This window comes from Micromys minutus (genome assembly GCF_963924665.1).
Source record: "Micromys minutus genome assembly, chromosome: 31".
NCBI classification, from domain to species: domain Eukaryota; kingdom Metazoa; phylum Chordata; class Mammalia; order Rodentia; family Muridae; genus Micromys; species Micromys minutus.
Genome location: NC_137966.1, coordinates 26,658,691 through 26,673,178, shown reverse-complemented (window position 1 = coordinate 26,673,178; position 14,488 = coordinate 26,658,691). Strand labels below are relative to the sequence as shown.

At 47.9% G+C, this 14,488-nt stretch overlaps 2 protein-coding genes across 7 annotated transcripts in view; one reads left to right on the top strand and one right to left on the bottom strand.

The window, feature by feature from the left end:
• The window catches only part of MYH11 (myosin heavy chain 11), a 92,753-nt gene extending 83,042 nt beyond the window's left edge, over window positions 1–9,711 (top strand). For 2 of the 4 annotated variants that reach the window (XM_080942399.1, XM_080942398.1), the window contains 8 exons: window positions 358–486; window positions 707–795; window positions 1,595–1,718; window positions 2,818–3,026; window positions 3,509–3,617; window positions 3,719–3,891; window positions 6,200–6,238; window positions 9,066–9,201. In XM_080942399.1, the coding sequence (XP_080798525.1) occupies window positions 358–486; window positions 707–795; window positions 1,595–1,718; window positions 2,818–3,026; window positions 3,509–3,617; window positions 3,719–3,891; window positions 6,200–6,230 (864 nt within the window). In that variant the 3' untranslated portion in view covers window positions 6,231–6,238; window positions 9,066–9,201. Of the gene's footprint in view, window positions 1–357; window positions 487–706; window positions 796–1,594; window positions 1,719–2,817; window positions 3,027–3,508; window positions 3,618–3,718; window positions 3,892–6,199; window positions 6,239–9,065 lie in introns of all 4 variants that reach the window. The other 2 variants (XM_080942397.1, XM_080942396.1) reach the window with 1 other exon arrangement.
• Window positions 9,712–11,224: 1,513 nt separating this feature from the next.
• The window catches only part of NDE1 (nudE neurodevelopment protein 1), a 27,410-nt gene continuing 24,146 nt past the window's right edge, over window positions 11,225–14,488 (bottom strand). For 2 of the 3 annotated variants that reach the window (XM_080942403.1, XM_080942402.1), the window contains exons 8-9: window positions 13,557–13,702; window positions 11,225–12,296 (exon numbers count right to left, since the gene is read on the bottom strand). In XM_080942403.1, coding sequence (XP_080798529.1) covers window positions 12,203–12,296; window positions 13,557–13,702 — 240 coding nt within the window. In that variant the 3' untranslated portion in view covers window positions 11,225–12,202. Of the gene's footprint in view, window positions 12,426–13,556; window positions 13,703–14,488 lie in introns of all 3 variants that reach the window. The other variant, XM_080942404.1, reaches the window with a different exon arrangement.

Here is a 14,488-nt window from a genome sequence, read left to right as displayed (position 1 = left end):
GTGATGCTGTGTTGGGAGAGGTGGGGCTGCAGGTGGAGGAAGAGGCAGCTGCCAGGCCTGGTGCATCAGTGAGACTTCAGGAAGCAACCTGCTTCTGTCAGAGGTGTAGGTCAATGGCTGACTCTGAGCCTCTATCTAGCCACAGGTGGTTGGTTTTCTGAGTGAGGCACTGTTGCGGGGCTCTTGTTACCCCCCTTCAGTTCAAGTGAAGGGTTCTGTCACTGAAGCTCTGGGGCCCAGCCAAGGGATTCACCAAGATAAACTGGAAATTGCAAGGGGTTGGAACGCAGAGGTGAGTCTCCCTGTGCAGAGCCAGCTGAGTAAAGTGGATATTGCTTGTCCTATTGACTCATGTAGGCTCAGATGAAGGACTTCCAAAGGGAGCTGGATGATGCCCGTGCCTCCAGAGATGAGATCTTTGCCACCTCCAAAGAGAATGAGAAGAAGGCCAAGAGCCTGGAGGCAGACCTCATGCAGCTCCAGGAGGTATAGGTTTGCCTTGCTGGCAACCGCCACTCACAGTACTATGGTGGGACCACACTGCTCCCTTAGGCCTAGGCACCCAGATTTCCTTCCTTCCTGTTGGCTTCTTTCTGAATGAGTGGATCTCTCTCACACAAAGAGCAAAGGGAACCTCCCTGAGCTGAGGGGGAGCTGTACTTCAACTGTGCAAGAGCAGGATAGATAAGCCTCTCTCCTGCTTCAGGACCTGGCAGCAGCCGAGAGAGCTCGCAAGCAAGCCGACCTGGAGAAGGAGGAGCTAGCTGAAGAGCTGGCTGGCAGCTTGTCAGGAAGGTAAGGATACAGAGGAGGCAACTGAACTTGGGGTGAGAGAACAACCAGCCTGATTGTGCCCTGGAACCACTTCAATGCTAGCACACCCAATGCTCACTGAACCCTGGCAGGGCAAACCCATGCTGGGAAAAGGATTGACCTCAGTCTTCCCACCCACTGATTTGGAAATGTGGCACCTCATTCTGAGTGAGTAGTGGAAGGGGCGAAGAAAGCCAGAGGAGATGGTTCTCACCCCATTCTGGTTTTGCTGATGCTGGTCTGTGTGAGTCCCAGCTCATCTCTTCCTAGCAGGATGCTGTACTATGACTCAAATACTCAACAGATGTTTAAAGGAGACAGCTTATTTTAGCTCACGGTTTCAGAGGCTTTGCTAACTCTGGACTCAGGCTAGCACAGAGCATCATGGTGATGGATGCACATTGAAGAGGCTGTTCACCTCAAGGTAGACAGGAAACTATGAATCAAGAAGGGAGCAGAGACCCCAAGGATACAAATCCCCTTCCCTCTTGTTACCTGCTTCTTCTAACTAGCCTCCCGTTACTGCTTCTTACCGTCTAGGGATTCTATCATGTTCTGAAGCCATCAAGGAATTGATCCATTTATTAAGCAGAGCCTCAGAATTTATGAGGGACATTTCCCATTCAAACCATGATACGGGTGATCTTGGATGACTCCAGTCTCCCTTGAGCTTGTCTCCCCTGTTAGAGAATGGGGGCCACCTGAGACAACACCTTTCCAGGAGAGTGGTCTAAGACTGGGTAAGGCCCACGGGTCCCCAAGGCAGCTTCATCCCCTCCAGGAACACACTTCAGGATGAGAAGCGCCGCCTGGAGGCAAGGATCGCCCAGCTGGAGGAGGAGCTGGAGGAAGAGCAGGGCAACATGGAGGCCATGAGTGACAGGGTTCGCAAGGCCACACTGCAGGTAGGAGATACTGTGAGGTTAGGGTGACGGGAATGGGAAGGAATACTACTCAAGCCATTTAAGTTAACACAGGGCTCAGGAAGCAGCCTGTCCCCTTTTAGCTTTGGGTAGTTGCTTCTGCCCTATGCGGGGCACCTGTATTGGGCACTCAGTACTGGACTCAAAGTAACAGGCCACCTGAGGGCTACAGTGAGGCAAAACCACTTGGCCATATTCCCCACATTGGAGGGAGAGTGCCTTGGGTTTCCTGAAACAGGATCTAGGTGCAGCCCAGCACTGGTTAAGTAGCATGCACCACAGGTTTGCTCCTGGGATTGAGGAGAGAGAGAGAAGAGGGGGCGGATCAGAAATAAGGTACGAGTCCTTTTTTCTCCTTGCCTGTGTGTGTCATGCCTGTATCTGCCTGTGGTTTTCAGAAAACTCTAAACAGATCTGCAGGGTTTTCTGTTAGCCAATGGCATCTTGCTTGCTCTACCACATGGCCATGGTGAATGACGCTAGTGTTCTCCCTCACTGCTCTTCGCCCACCCAAGTCCTGGTGGGCGCCAGGATCCATCCTGTAGCTCCTCAGCATCTGGCTAGGGAGCATGAGCAGAACAGAACAGGTTTCTGGCTCAGTCTAGGTGACACTAGGAGGCTTCTGAGCAGAGTCCGGAAGGTGACAAAGAATGAGGAGAGAGAGAGAGGAGTAGAAGCAAGATGACAAAAGGAACGCCATCCTTTGGAAAGTGTTTCAGTAAGATACATACACTGTGCCGCCGCTGTGGCTCTGAGGCCTACCACATTCAGCAGTCGGCCTGTGGCAAATGTGGCTACCCTGCCAAGCACAAGAGAAAGTATAATTGGAGTGCCAAGGCTACAAGATGAAACACTACCAGGTCTGGTCACATGAGGCACCTAAAAATTGAGGATTTCAATCAGTCATAAAATAAATGTTCTGGTTTCAGGAGAGAGAGAGAGAGAGAGAGAGAGAGAGAGAGAGAGAGAGAGAGAGAGAGAGAGAGGGGAAGCAGGTGCTCTGGCCTTAGGGAACAACAATGGTAAACTTGGTCTGATACCCTTGTATGCCTTCTGCCTCATGGCCATTCCTCTTCTGCAGGCTGAGCAACTGAGCAATGAGTTGGCCACAGAGCGCAGCACAGCTCAGAAGAACGAGAGTGCACGCCAACAGCTGGAGCGCCAGAACAAGGAACTCCGGAGCAAACTGCAGGAGGTAGAGGGTGCTGTCAAGGCCAAGCTCAAGTCCACTGTTGCAGCGCTGGAGGCCAAGATTGTGCAGCTGGAGGAGCAGGTTGAACAGGAGGCCAGGTATGGGGGCACTAGAGCTCCAGCTTTCTGGAGACCAGAAGGGAACACCTGGGCAATCACCCTAAGAACCTCGTGTCTAGAATGTGACAGTGCAGTGTGAGACTATGGCCATATAGGACAAGGATGTACTGAGTCTATCTCTGGCTGAGAGCAATCCCTCAAAATGTTAGTTGCTATTAAAATGATGATGGTCCTCCAGACATGAGTCAGCCTTCAAGGGAACCCACAGGCTTTTCTTAACCTCCCCCTGCCACCAGGGACATGAAAGGCCTGCCACCAGGCCACAGACACACAAGACTTCCTGCTTAATCATGGGTCACATGTCTTGATGCCTAAACTTTCATTATTCTACATCTGGCTAATTCTTGGAATGACTCTTGATTTGGGGCTCAAGGTAGCTGGGGTACCATGTTGTGGTTTTCATGCCAACTACAAGGATACGATTTCTATTGGAAACCACCGTTCTCTCCTCCCCATGACAGAGAAAAACAGGCAGCCACCAAGTCGCTGAAGCAGAAGGACAAGAAGCTGAAGGAGGTCCTGCTGCAGGTGGAGGATGAGCGCAAGATGGCAGAGCAGTACAAGGAGCAGGTAGCCACAGCTGGTGCCTCTTCCTGACTGTCCTGGTCTCACCCGGTGCTTCATGACCCTGGACACTGACCTTTGCTGACACACTGCCCTGTCCTTGGCAGGCCGAGAAAGGAAACGCCAAGGTCAAGCAGCTCAAGAGGCAGCTGGAGGAGGCAGAGGAGGAGTCCCAGCGCATCAATGCCAACCGCAGGAAGCTGCAGCGGGAGCTGGACGAGGCCACTGAGAGCAATGAGGCCATGGGCCGTGAGGTGAATGCCCTCAAGAGCAAACTCAGGTGAGGAGCTCCCCTGCGTCCATGCAGCCAGCAACACCTTAACTTCCTCCCACCATTGTCACTCACTGAACACTTTTATTCCTGCACAGTGGAGCAGGCAGAGCTGTGCAGGGCACTGCCTCTGAGGAACCTATCTCCTATCCTTTAGCCACGTGGAGGGGGTGGAGGAAGATTCCATTTCTTGAAGCCTGCCATTCACTGCAGGATAGACAACTACCAACCCTTGCTTCTCATCCTTCTCTGAACCTTGTATTTTAGGTTCTTACTGTGCTGTGTCAGGTAGGGTTGGGTGTTTAGTAGGCCCATCTACCCAGCACTGTGACAACTACAAATGTCTCCAGAGGTTGCCAGGTGGGGACCAGATTTGGTTCTCTTGCTGAGCCCAGTCTGTACCGTCATTCTGGATGCTCTGGCCTTGCAGCCTCTCTCCACTCCACTGTTCTCTGTGGTTTTCATGTCCCATGAGACTTGCTTTCTGTCCCTTGATCTTGCTATATTCTGGAATGTGACATGAGATGGCTCAAACTACTGTGGGCACCCTGACAGTGGGAGCTGCGGTGTTTGCTCCCTTCACATTTCCTTCCCCTGTGTCCCCAGGTTCCTTTCCATGACCAACCTTCACTTACCCCTGTACACCTCCTCAGCTTTGCCGCCTTTATTTGGCTGGCACCCAGCCTCGCCCTCACTTAAGACCTTCTGCACAGCCAAGACACAAATAAGCCAAGAACTGCTTCCATTCTGCGTGTGCTAACCACTGAAATCGCCCAATAAGTGACCTCTCATCTCCATCTCACTGCCCACTGCCTGTTTTAACTGGAAAGCAGAAATGATCATGACACTCACAGCAGCTTTCTCCTACACCTGCCCTGACATCTGTGGCAGAGCCAAGGCCTTGTTAAACCTGGCCTCCTTCTGCTTCGCAGCCTGACGCTGTCTCATTCTTCACTCAGCTGTTCCACTGAGTAAAAACCTCTAGCCCTACTCCTCTGCCGCCCCTGTCCACACACAGTGCTTGGGTAACATCAGTCACCCTTCTTTAGGCCACAGCATGGTCTACAATAGCCCTTGGTAGAGTGACCATCACAGGACCTCCTGATGAATACACACTCATAGGGCCTACTCATCTGAGCATCTTTATCAAAAACCCACCTTCCACTGGACTGCCCAGGCAAAGCCACCGTGCGCTGGACTGCCCAGGCTCCATCTTGGTCCCTTTTGCATCTTTCTACTTCTAAAGTGATCCCACTTGAAAGAAGCCTTCAATTCCTCAAGACAACAATTTTATGGTTGGTTTCTACTTGATAGGCTGAAAACTATCTCTCTCCATTTCTCCAGTCTAATATAAGAGCTATTCCAGCACTGAGAACTCAGTACACAGGACCCGTTTCCACAGTGTCCTGAGGAATGTGTTCTGGTGGGGTTGTGCCCTCTGCCCTGAGTTAGTGGGCTGGAGGGCAGTCACCTCAGTTAGCTGAAGAGTCTCTTCTCTTTTAGACTTACTGGCTTTTTGAGACTGCACTGACCATCTCTGTTGGTTCTAAGGTGGCACAGGCCAAGATAGAAGCAAATCCTTATGAGGTGCCAGCATGGACCACATTCTCTAGGTCTAGGTGCACAGAAACATGAGCTGTTTGAGGTAAACACCAGCAGACAAGAACTCAATGAACAAGTTTTAGTGCTGTTGGCCAGGTAAGTGGCTCTCTACATGCCACAAGCAATTGCCATGTTGCCCACCACCTCCCTTAGCTGCCACCAAAGGTAACAGAGACCAGAGCTAGGGCTGTGGCTCACTTTGTTAAAACACGTGTTTTTTAGTATGAGGAACCAAATTCACTCCCCATAAACAAGCTGGGCATGGTGGCACATTTTTGCACTCCCAATTCTGGGGAGGCAGAAACAGAATTCCTAGGACTTCTGGCTAGCTAGCATAGTCCAGTTAGTGAACTCCAGGCCAGTGAGACCCTGTGTGAAGAATATGACAGGCACTGTTCATGAAGACAGTATTCACACACAGCACACACATCCCAGCACATTCACTCTGTCTAACACTGATCTTTCAGACTTATGTTCTTAGATGCCTTTACCTTTATACAACGCTGGAACTTCTATTTCTCAAGTGACTTTGGAGGACAAAAGTTTAAATGGTGCCTGTCCTTATTTAAAGTGCCAACTTCTCCAGGCTGGTTCTCTGGTTCATGTTGACTGAGATGTACCTTTCATTACTTGATTGAAGTTAGTGCCCTTAACATACCTAACTGGCTCCTTCCCAAGTGTGGATGGTAACCTCTGGGGACTCTCTCTGTTTCAGAGGGCCCCCCCCACAGGAAACCTCGAAGTGAGCCACCAGGTACCTTGTGCCTCCAGCTTTACAGTTTGTGTGTCACACTGTCCCTTATAATCTTTATGCTCAGCACCCTTCCCTTGTCCCATTCCTGTGCCCTACACCCTTTGTCCCCATCCCTGTGCCCTGCACCCTTTGTCCCCATCCCTGTGCCCTGCACCCTTTTGTCCCCATCCTTCTGTGCCCAGCACCCCTTCCCTGTCTTCCCTTCTCCAAGCCCTTGCAAATTTCTGTGAGACCCCCCAAATCTAAAGGTCTGGCTTAGTTCAGAGCTGAGAATATAAGCAGCCCTCATCTCTTGAGTCATTGTCCTTCCCTTTGGCATTTTGCAGACATGGCTTCTAGCAGAACATTTTGATCACATCTCCATGAATTTTAAAATATTGCATGTTGGTTTGTTGTTATTTTGGTTTGGTCCCACGTGCTGCAGTAACAGGTGTGTACTGTTACCCTCTTAAGTGATGCTGAGGATGGAACCCAGGGCTTCATGCATGGTAAACAAGCACTTTACCAGCTGTTCTTACCTGCATGCTGAGCTACTCTCACACTGCCAGGACACTCAACAGTGTTGTACAGGTTGATGCCTCTTCCTCTTTGCACATGTCCCTAAAGAATGAACACAGTTTCTAACTGACTGGCCTGGGTCACAAATCCAGAATAAATTAAGCCAGGGCCACAGTGACTATAGCCCAGAAACTTACCTTACTCATGGTTAAGCTTGTCCTATCAAAGAACATGAGCAGTCCCTGTCACAGCAGATGCCAGGGCTGCAGATGACTTGAACTTGCTTACTGTATTTTCAGTGCACGAGGGTGGGAATTGGACACTACCTGTAGCAACTTTCTCTAGAGGCCATATGGGCTGCACATGCCCAAGGACAGGAGAATGAACTCAGAGCACATGTAGCCCTTGTCAAGAAGGAGCTTCTGCTTCTCTAGGATTCTAAGCACCTTTATTCCCCCATAGTGTATCCAGGCAATGGCTCAATGGAGCCCCCAGTACCTCATGCTGAGCCCAAGGACATCCTTACTTATGTCTACTGTTCTTTGTAGAATTTCAACTTTGCTCTTGCTTTCAAATACTTAAAACTAATTGAGGTCTTGTACAGCGCATCCCCAAGGATATGAGGGGGACCAGAGGAGCCCGTAGTTGGCAGGAAACAGAATTCTCACAGCACCTAGAATAAACTCAGAGTGTTTGGAAAGATCCACAATTCTTCAGGATAAGACTCTGGAGGTTTTGAAACAAACCTGTGTTAGGAGCCTCTATAACTGACAGTTGGTATCAACCTTTTGTTTCAGATTTAGAACAGTTTCCTCCAACAGTGACCCTGAGCTGGAACGCTGCCCCTGTGGTCTCTTGATGAGTTGGGCATGACTTGTTTCTAAGATCAAGGGATTAAACCCTTTGAGTCAATAAATATAGACAGTCCCAAAAGGCAAAAAGTATCTAGAGACTTGATGTAGATTTCGACATTATTTCGAGCTCCAGGATACCATCCATTGGGTTCAGAAGCCAAATTGTAGCCGTGAGGAGAGGGGCACTGATATTTGTATACCACAGTCCAGGTTCCTTCACCCTCTCAAGGGAAGAAGCCTTTCTGAAATGGCCCGCTGAAACTGACCTGTGTCTTATTTTGGGAGTGACTACAACTTTTAAGTATTAAGTATTTATGACTGATTGTTACATCTTGAGAAAACCCCAAAATGTTTACACAGGGAGTTCACCTGCCTGCTGATCATAAATCTTTGGGTCTACTTGTGCTGTGTCTCTGGTGTATTACCTGTCTATCTGTCTGATATGTTCCTCTGGGCTAAAGAATGGGTCAGTGGCTGGCACACCCTCATGGCTTCTCCCTTCAGCTTCCATATGGCCAGCAAGCTGCTTCTGTTACCGGATGTTGGTTTTCTTAACCTCACTAAAATGTGTTAGCACCTGTATTCAAATTCAGGTCAAATAGGACTATGCTGACCCAACAAGATCACGTGTTAGGTCACTGAAAATCCACATAGCCTTCTGGGAAATAGCCAAAGCTAGCTGCAAGTAAACTGACCTTCCCCCTTTCTGCCCACTTTCCTCTCATCCAAGGCTGCACTCTGCATGTCTTGCCCTTCCTGTATCACCCAGGTGGACTTGGACAGCCAGGGTGGGACACGCAGACGCTGGGGACACGCAGACGCTGCTGACAGGAGCAGTGAAGATTCAGGGCTGCCCTGTCCACTAGAGCAGAAGTGCACCTCAGATGAACAAATTTTCAACTATTCATCAGTGAAGATTCAGGGCTGCCCTGTTCACTAGAGCAGAAGTGCACCTCAGATGAACAAATTTTCAACTATTCATCTGAGCATCCACTTTGTGTTCTGTATGATGTGATTATAGTGAGAAAAATACACACTCAAGTTCAACACCATCTTTCCACCGTGGGACAAGACACACACCAGCAGAAGGCGCTGTGTCACCCTTCAACTAAGGCTTGTCCTCTGAGAAACTCTCCCTTTTCCACTTTGAAAACCTAAAATCATGCCTTTTCTGTTCCCATGGACAGAAATTATAGATAAAACAGCACCAGGCCTGCATACAACCTTCTGCCTGACAATACCAGGCCTGTGCCTTTTTCTCTTCCCAACCCAAGGCAGACCAGAATCTTATTTTAACATTTTGAAACCAATAACCCCATGCTAACTGAATTTTAAGACTGGCTGGGACTCACCCTAAATGTGTGACTGATTCATGTTGAGTTTGTGTTTGGTCTCGCTCTTGATAAAAACCTCTTCCAATCTACTGGGAGATTTCCTTACTAAAGACAGGCGCACTTTCTGTTTCAAACCCACAGGAGAGGAAACGAGGCTTCGTTTGTTCCTTCCAGAAGGGCTGGAGGCCGTAGAGTTATTGAAAACACAGATGGTTCTGAAGAGGAAATGGATGCTCGGGACTTAGACTTCAATGGAACCAAAGCCAGTGAATAAATTCAGAATTGGACACCATGTCAGGGCAAACAAAACACGAAATGGCAGCAGAGCCCAGCAGACTGCTTAGCATTTGTCTCCCTTCGTTCAAGTTGCAGACATCACCCCACCTCTCACCCAGGAGTCAGCCACAGTCCTGCACAAAGGGTGTGAACTCGTTTAAAAATGTGCTGTCAGAGAAAATCTAAATAGATGCAGGTCAGGAGCCATAGTCACCAGCAATTTTGTTTACATGAAATGAGAAAGTTACATGAATGGGTGCCAGAGCCCCCAACCCACTCCCAACCATTCCCTGACCTGCCTGATCTTCCAGTTTGGGAGGTAAACCCGTTTGAAAATTCCCTTTCCTTTCCTGCCTGCCACACCTCAGACACAGTTCACCAAGACCAAGTGACTTTTTTAGTCATCTGAATTAAAAAAGAAACACTGCTCCCAGGGCCGAGCAGAGCAATTGCACTGTCTTATTTGCACCCATGGACACTTTCACAAATAAAAGGTTGTAAGTCATGAGAATGGAGTTGGCTCTTGTGTCTGGCTTTTATCTTGAGCTAAAGAATAGGTGGGGCATTCTTAATCTTCTCAGTGATCCTATTACACAGAGGCCATACATGAAGCCCAAATGAATTCTGTGTTTACAATTGGGTCCTGCTTCCAAGCTGCACAAAGATTACAACACCCCAAATACACAAAGTCCTAGGTACTTCTCGACCCAAGCCTTTCAAGGGCAGCATATTCAACCAATATTTTAAGTACAAAGTTTCTTTGGTCTGTTTAAATTGCAATACAGTAGTTTTGCCTAGCAGAGGGGCTGCAGAACACCTCTAGAACACCAGATGTGCCCCATGTAGGAATGTTGCTCACTGTGCACGCCTGACCACCTGAGTGTCCTTGCAACTCACATAAAGCGAGTGCTGTGGCAAATACTCTCTCGTGCACAAACAAGGGACTTAAATATTTCAGATTTGTAGACCACATCTGCCTCTATGACACATTCGTCTTCAAACAAAATGTGCAAAACTGTTAAAAAACAAAAAGCAAAACACAAGGCTAAGGCAGAGCCTGTAACTCCAAGGCTATGTCACCGTACCCCCAATAACCATTTAAGAAAGTGTCCTTAGCATAAAGACCCCACAGAAATAGGCCAGGGCCCTTTAATTCTCCAACTATAGTGTTTGAGGGAGACATGCTTTGCAAAAGTCCTAGTCACACAAACTTTCCTAAAGCCCAACTCAACAGATTAAAAAAAAAAAAAAAAAGGAAATATTGAAAAACCAATCCTCCTGCTGACAGAGCTGGAATGGCATAAAACATTTTCCTGACATCACTGCTGGAAAGCTAACTTCAATAGAAAAATTTTAAAAATCAGATTCAGTGTGTAAGGTGCTTGCTTTCCAAGTATGAGGAGGCTCTAAGTTCAGATCCAGAGTCCATACAAAAGCTGGGCACGAAGGCACACTTCTGTAACCCTGCCCTGGAGAATGGAGGATAGGGTTCTTGGAGCTTGCTATCCGCCTAACCTAATGGGTGGACTCAGGCTTAATAAGAGACCCACCTTAAAACTAAGGTGGAAAGCAGGAAGACACTAAACATTGACTCTGTGCACACATATTTACCTACACACCTACATACACCATATACAATTGAGGGAAATACCAGATGTTGACCTGATTCCCATACACGCATACACACGTGCCTCCAAATCCACACAAACTACATATACCATGCACAAAACACTTTCTTTGTCCTATTTCAATTACTTAGTTAAAAAACAAACTTCAGGGTCTTTAGAGATGGCTCAGTGGTTAAGAACACCGACTGCTCTTCCAAAGGTCCTGAGTTCAATTCCCAGTAACCACATGGTGGCTCACAACCATCTGTAATGGGATCCGATGCTCTCTTCTGGTGTGTCTGAAGACAGCTACAGTGTACTCTAGATAATTCTTTTTTAAAAAAGAAACTTCACCACCACTACAGACATGGAATGACAGACATACATCTATTGAGCAGGCATTTCTTTTGATTTTATTTCTTATAAAAAAATAAAGTCCATCTTTCCCCAGATTATTATGTCTAAAAAGAACAAATAGCCAAGCAGCTTAAAATTACCTTGTGAATGTCAGTAGCACAGGGCAGTTCTAGGTCTGACTCTAGGCCAGTTTCGCCCCATGGACTAGAGAACAAGTTAGTAGCCAAGTGAAGGGTGAAGCTCTGGCATTAGTTACGCTTTTCTCATTGTGGATCGAAGCTTGAGGCAGTGCCACACCCCAGAGAGGAGCCGGTGCTGGTGGTTCCACCTTCCAAGGGAGCGGAGCATCCGCTGGTCACCTCCATCTCATGCTTTAGTCGCCTTGGCTGCTCTATGGTGTCCGGATGAAATTCTGCTCTTAGGGATGGTGTAACAAAGGCCAGCGCAATGCAAGCTGTCCAGGGTCACCCCAGCATCACTGCAGGGGACTCAGGAAAGACAGGAGCCAGGGTTTATCGATAGGATAGCCTCCCACTGATCTAAGAGTCAGACAGTGTTTAAGTGTCAAAGGCACATGACCTTAGTTTAATATGGCCTTTTGCTTCTGGAATCTCCCAGTAATAGATACAATTTAATCGTATTGTAAAAGCACCAGGAGAATGTTCCAGAAGACAGCTTCAGCTCAAAGTAGGCTGCAGAGAGCTCCTGAGCTGGGCTTTAGTCCTGCTTTGAAGATTATGCATATTCAAAACACCCCTGAAGGCCATTAAAACTCTAGGTAGCCAATGACATCATACCTTAGAGCTGCCTGGTGTGTGTATGTGTTGGGGGAGGGGTGTTCACTTCAATTCTAGGGACTGGGCACATTATAGGGATAATGTCAAGTCCCCAGCCAACAGCCTTAGTCAATTTAGGCAGCATAGCACAAAGTGAATGCTGGTGATGCTGGCTCTTATTTCTCAAACTACCTTGAAAATATAAGGACTAAAAGCCAACTCTAAGTAAGGAAGACAGGTGAAGGTGCAGTTCCCACTGGTCCTAAAGCAAAAGCTTGACCACACCCTGGGTGGATGGCAGCGCTGGTGATGAGAGTGGAGAGGCCGGTTTCCCAAACTCCAAGCGTTTTCCTGACCTTCAGACAGAGCAAACCATATTTAACAGATGAGACAGCAGTATCCCAGTGGCTAGCACAGGGCCCCCAAGGTTCTAAGAGTGAATGTCAAGAGCGGGAACAAGTCTCACAGGGTCTCAATTTTCTCTCCTGTGAAATGAAGAAAACAACGCTGGTTTCCTGATTCCCAAGACTGCAGAAAAAGCTCCCAATCTCATAAGACCCTACACAAGCACCTACATCCTGGTCACTTCCTTTGGGGTGGGGAGTAGTTAGAATTGAATGCGGAGACTTGCTACTAGGCAACATTCCCAGTTCCTTGAATTTTTTTTTAAATTGCTTTTAGGTGGAAGAGATGGCTTATTGCTTAGCCTAACAATGTTAGAATCCACACAGTAGAAGGAAAGACCTGACTTTCACATGTGCACTATGGAAAACACTTGTGCACACACACACAATAAATTGAAAACTTTTTAAATTTTAAATAAAAATGGTGACTGAGCATGGTGTTATGTGTGTATGTCTTTAACACCAGCATCCCAGGAGCAAAGACGGGCAGTACACCTGGGCTCTTCCAGTTCCCCCAGCAGCCAGGGCTGCCCAGTGAGGCCTGGTCTCAAAACTAAATAGACACATCTAAAGATGTGTGGTTAAAGGTCCAGAAACTAAGTGTGTACCATGGATCACTCCATTTCCCTCATGCTTGTCACAGTGACGTGGCCTGGGACCCAGGGCAATGCAGGCTCCTTTCAGTGAACTCCTAGATCTAGAGGCAGCTGCAGGCTTCTGCTTTTGAGAATCCGGTCTGGCTAGACTGATTCTTCAAGGGTCTACATAGTTAAAACGAAGGGCTTGGAGATAACTCAGTTGGCAAAAGTACTTGCCTCACAGCATCAGGATCCAAGTTTGACCCTCAATACCCCAAAAAGCCAGACATTATGGCTCATGTTTTTCATCTCAGCACTGAGGGGAGCCAGAGGCAGGTGGACCCCTGGGGCTTAATCACATACTTGGTGAGTTCCATGCCCGTGAGACTCTGTTGACACCTGAAGAGCACCACTTTAAAAATCACATTACATGCACAGCTCTCTACGTGTCTACCTGCCCAAATTCAGATACAGGTCAGCCTGGGCTACAGAGGGAGTCTCTGTCTCATGAAAAAGAAGTAAAGGCCACACTTTGCTGAAATAATCCTACAGCCTTAAATGAGAGACCAGTTCAGACTGGGCATGTGTCTGATCTAGAGCCTGTGTGTCCTGGCAGAGTATCAAAGGTACTGACCCTTTATCTCCCATACTGGTGCTGCCTGGCCTTCTGTCAACACCATCTCTGGTTTTGGTTCCTCGCCCTGAGGCTGGCCCGCTTGTCCGGCTTGGGGATTGATCACACATGAAATTCCTGCATGATGCTAGTTTGGACTCCAGGGCCTGAGAAGAAATTAATTGGCGTTCATCAGTCAAGTTAAAGACAAAGGGCTGGAGAAGGGGTCAGCTTGGAGGGCACTTGACAAGTGTACATCAAGGTGAGTGTTTGATCCCCGGTGGCACAAAAACCAGGTATGACATACCCATAACCCCAATACATGGGAGGTAGAAACAGAAGGGTCAGAAGTTAAACATTATCTTCAGCCACATAGCAAACCTGAGACCAGCCTGGGCTATGTATACCCTTGTCCTATCATAACCTCCCCCACCCCTCAAAAGGGGAAAAAAATCCAGGAACACAGAAGTATGAGAGCCCCTTCTTATGATGGCACACGCCTTTGATCTGAGCACTCAGGAGGTAGGGGCAAGAGCTCTGAGAGTCCAAGGCCAGCCTGGTCTACATAGTGAGGGAGCTCTGTGAGCTCCAGGGCAGCCAAGGTTAAACAGAGAATCCGTCTCAAAACAAACAAACAAACATCAAAAAATAAACAAAAAACACCAACAACAACACAAACTACAAACCCACAGGAGGCCTTGGCAGAGAAAACAATCTAAACTGTGGTTCCAGAGATTCTAAGAGGTCCCAGTGGAACCCAGTGCATCTACAAGCACTGAAGCTGCCCATCTAAAATATCCAAAAGAGTCTCCGAAAATTAACTCTAACTACTGAAATATGAGCTAGGCATGGTGGTACAAACCTGTAATCCCAGCACTCACAGGACTGAAGGCAGGAAAATTACTGTACATTCCAGACCAGCCTAGGCTACATAGCAAGACCCTGTGTCAAAC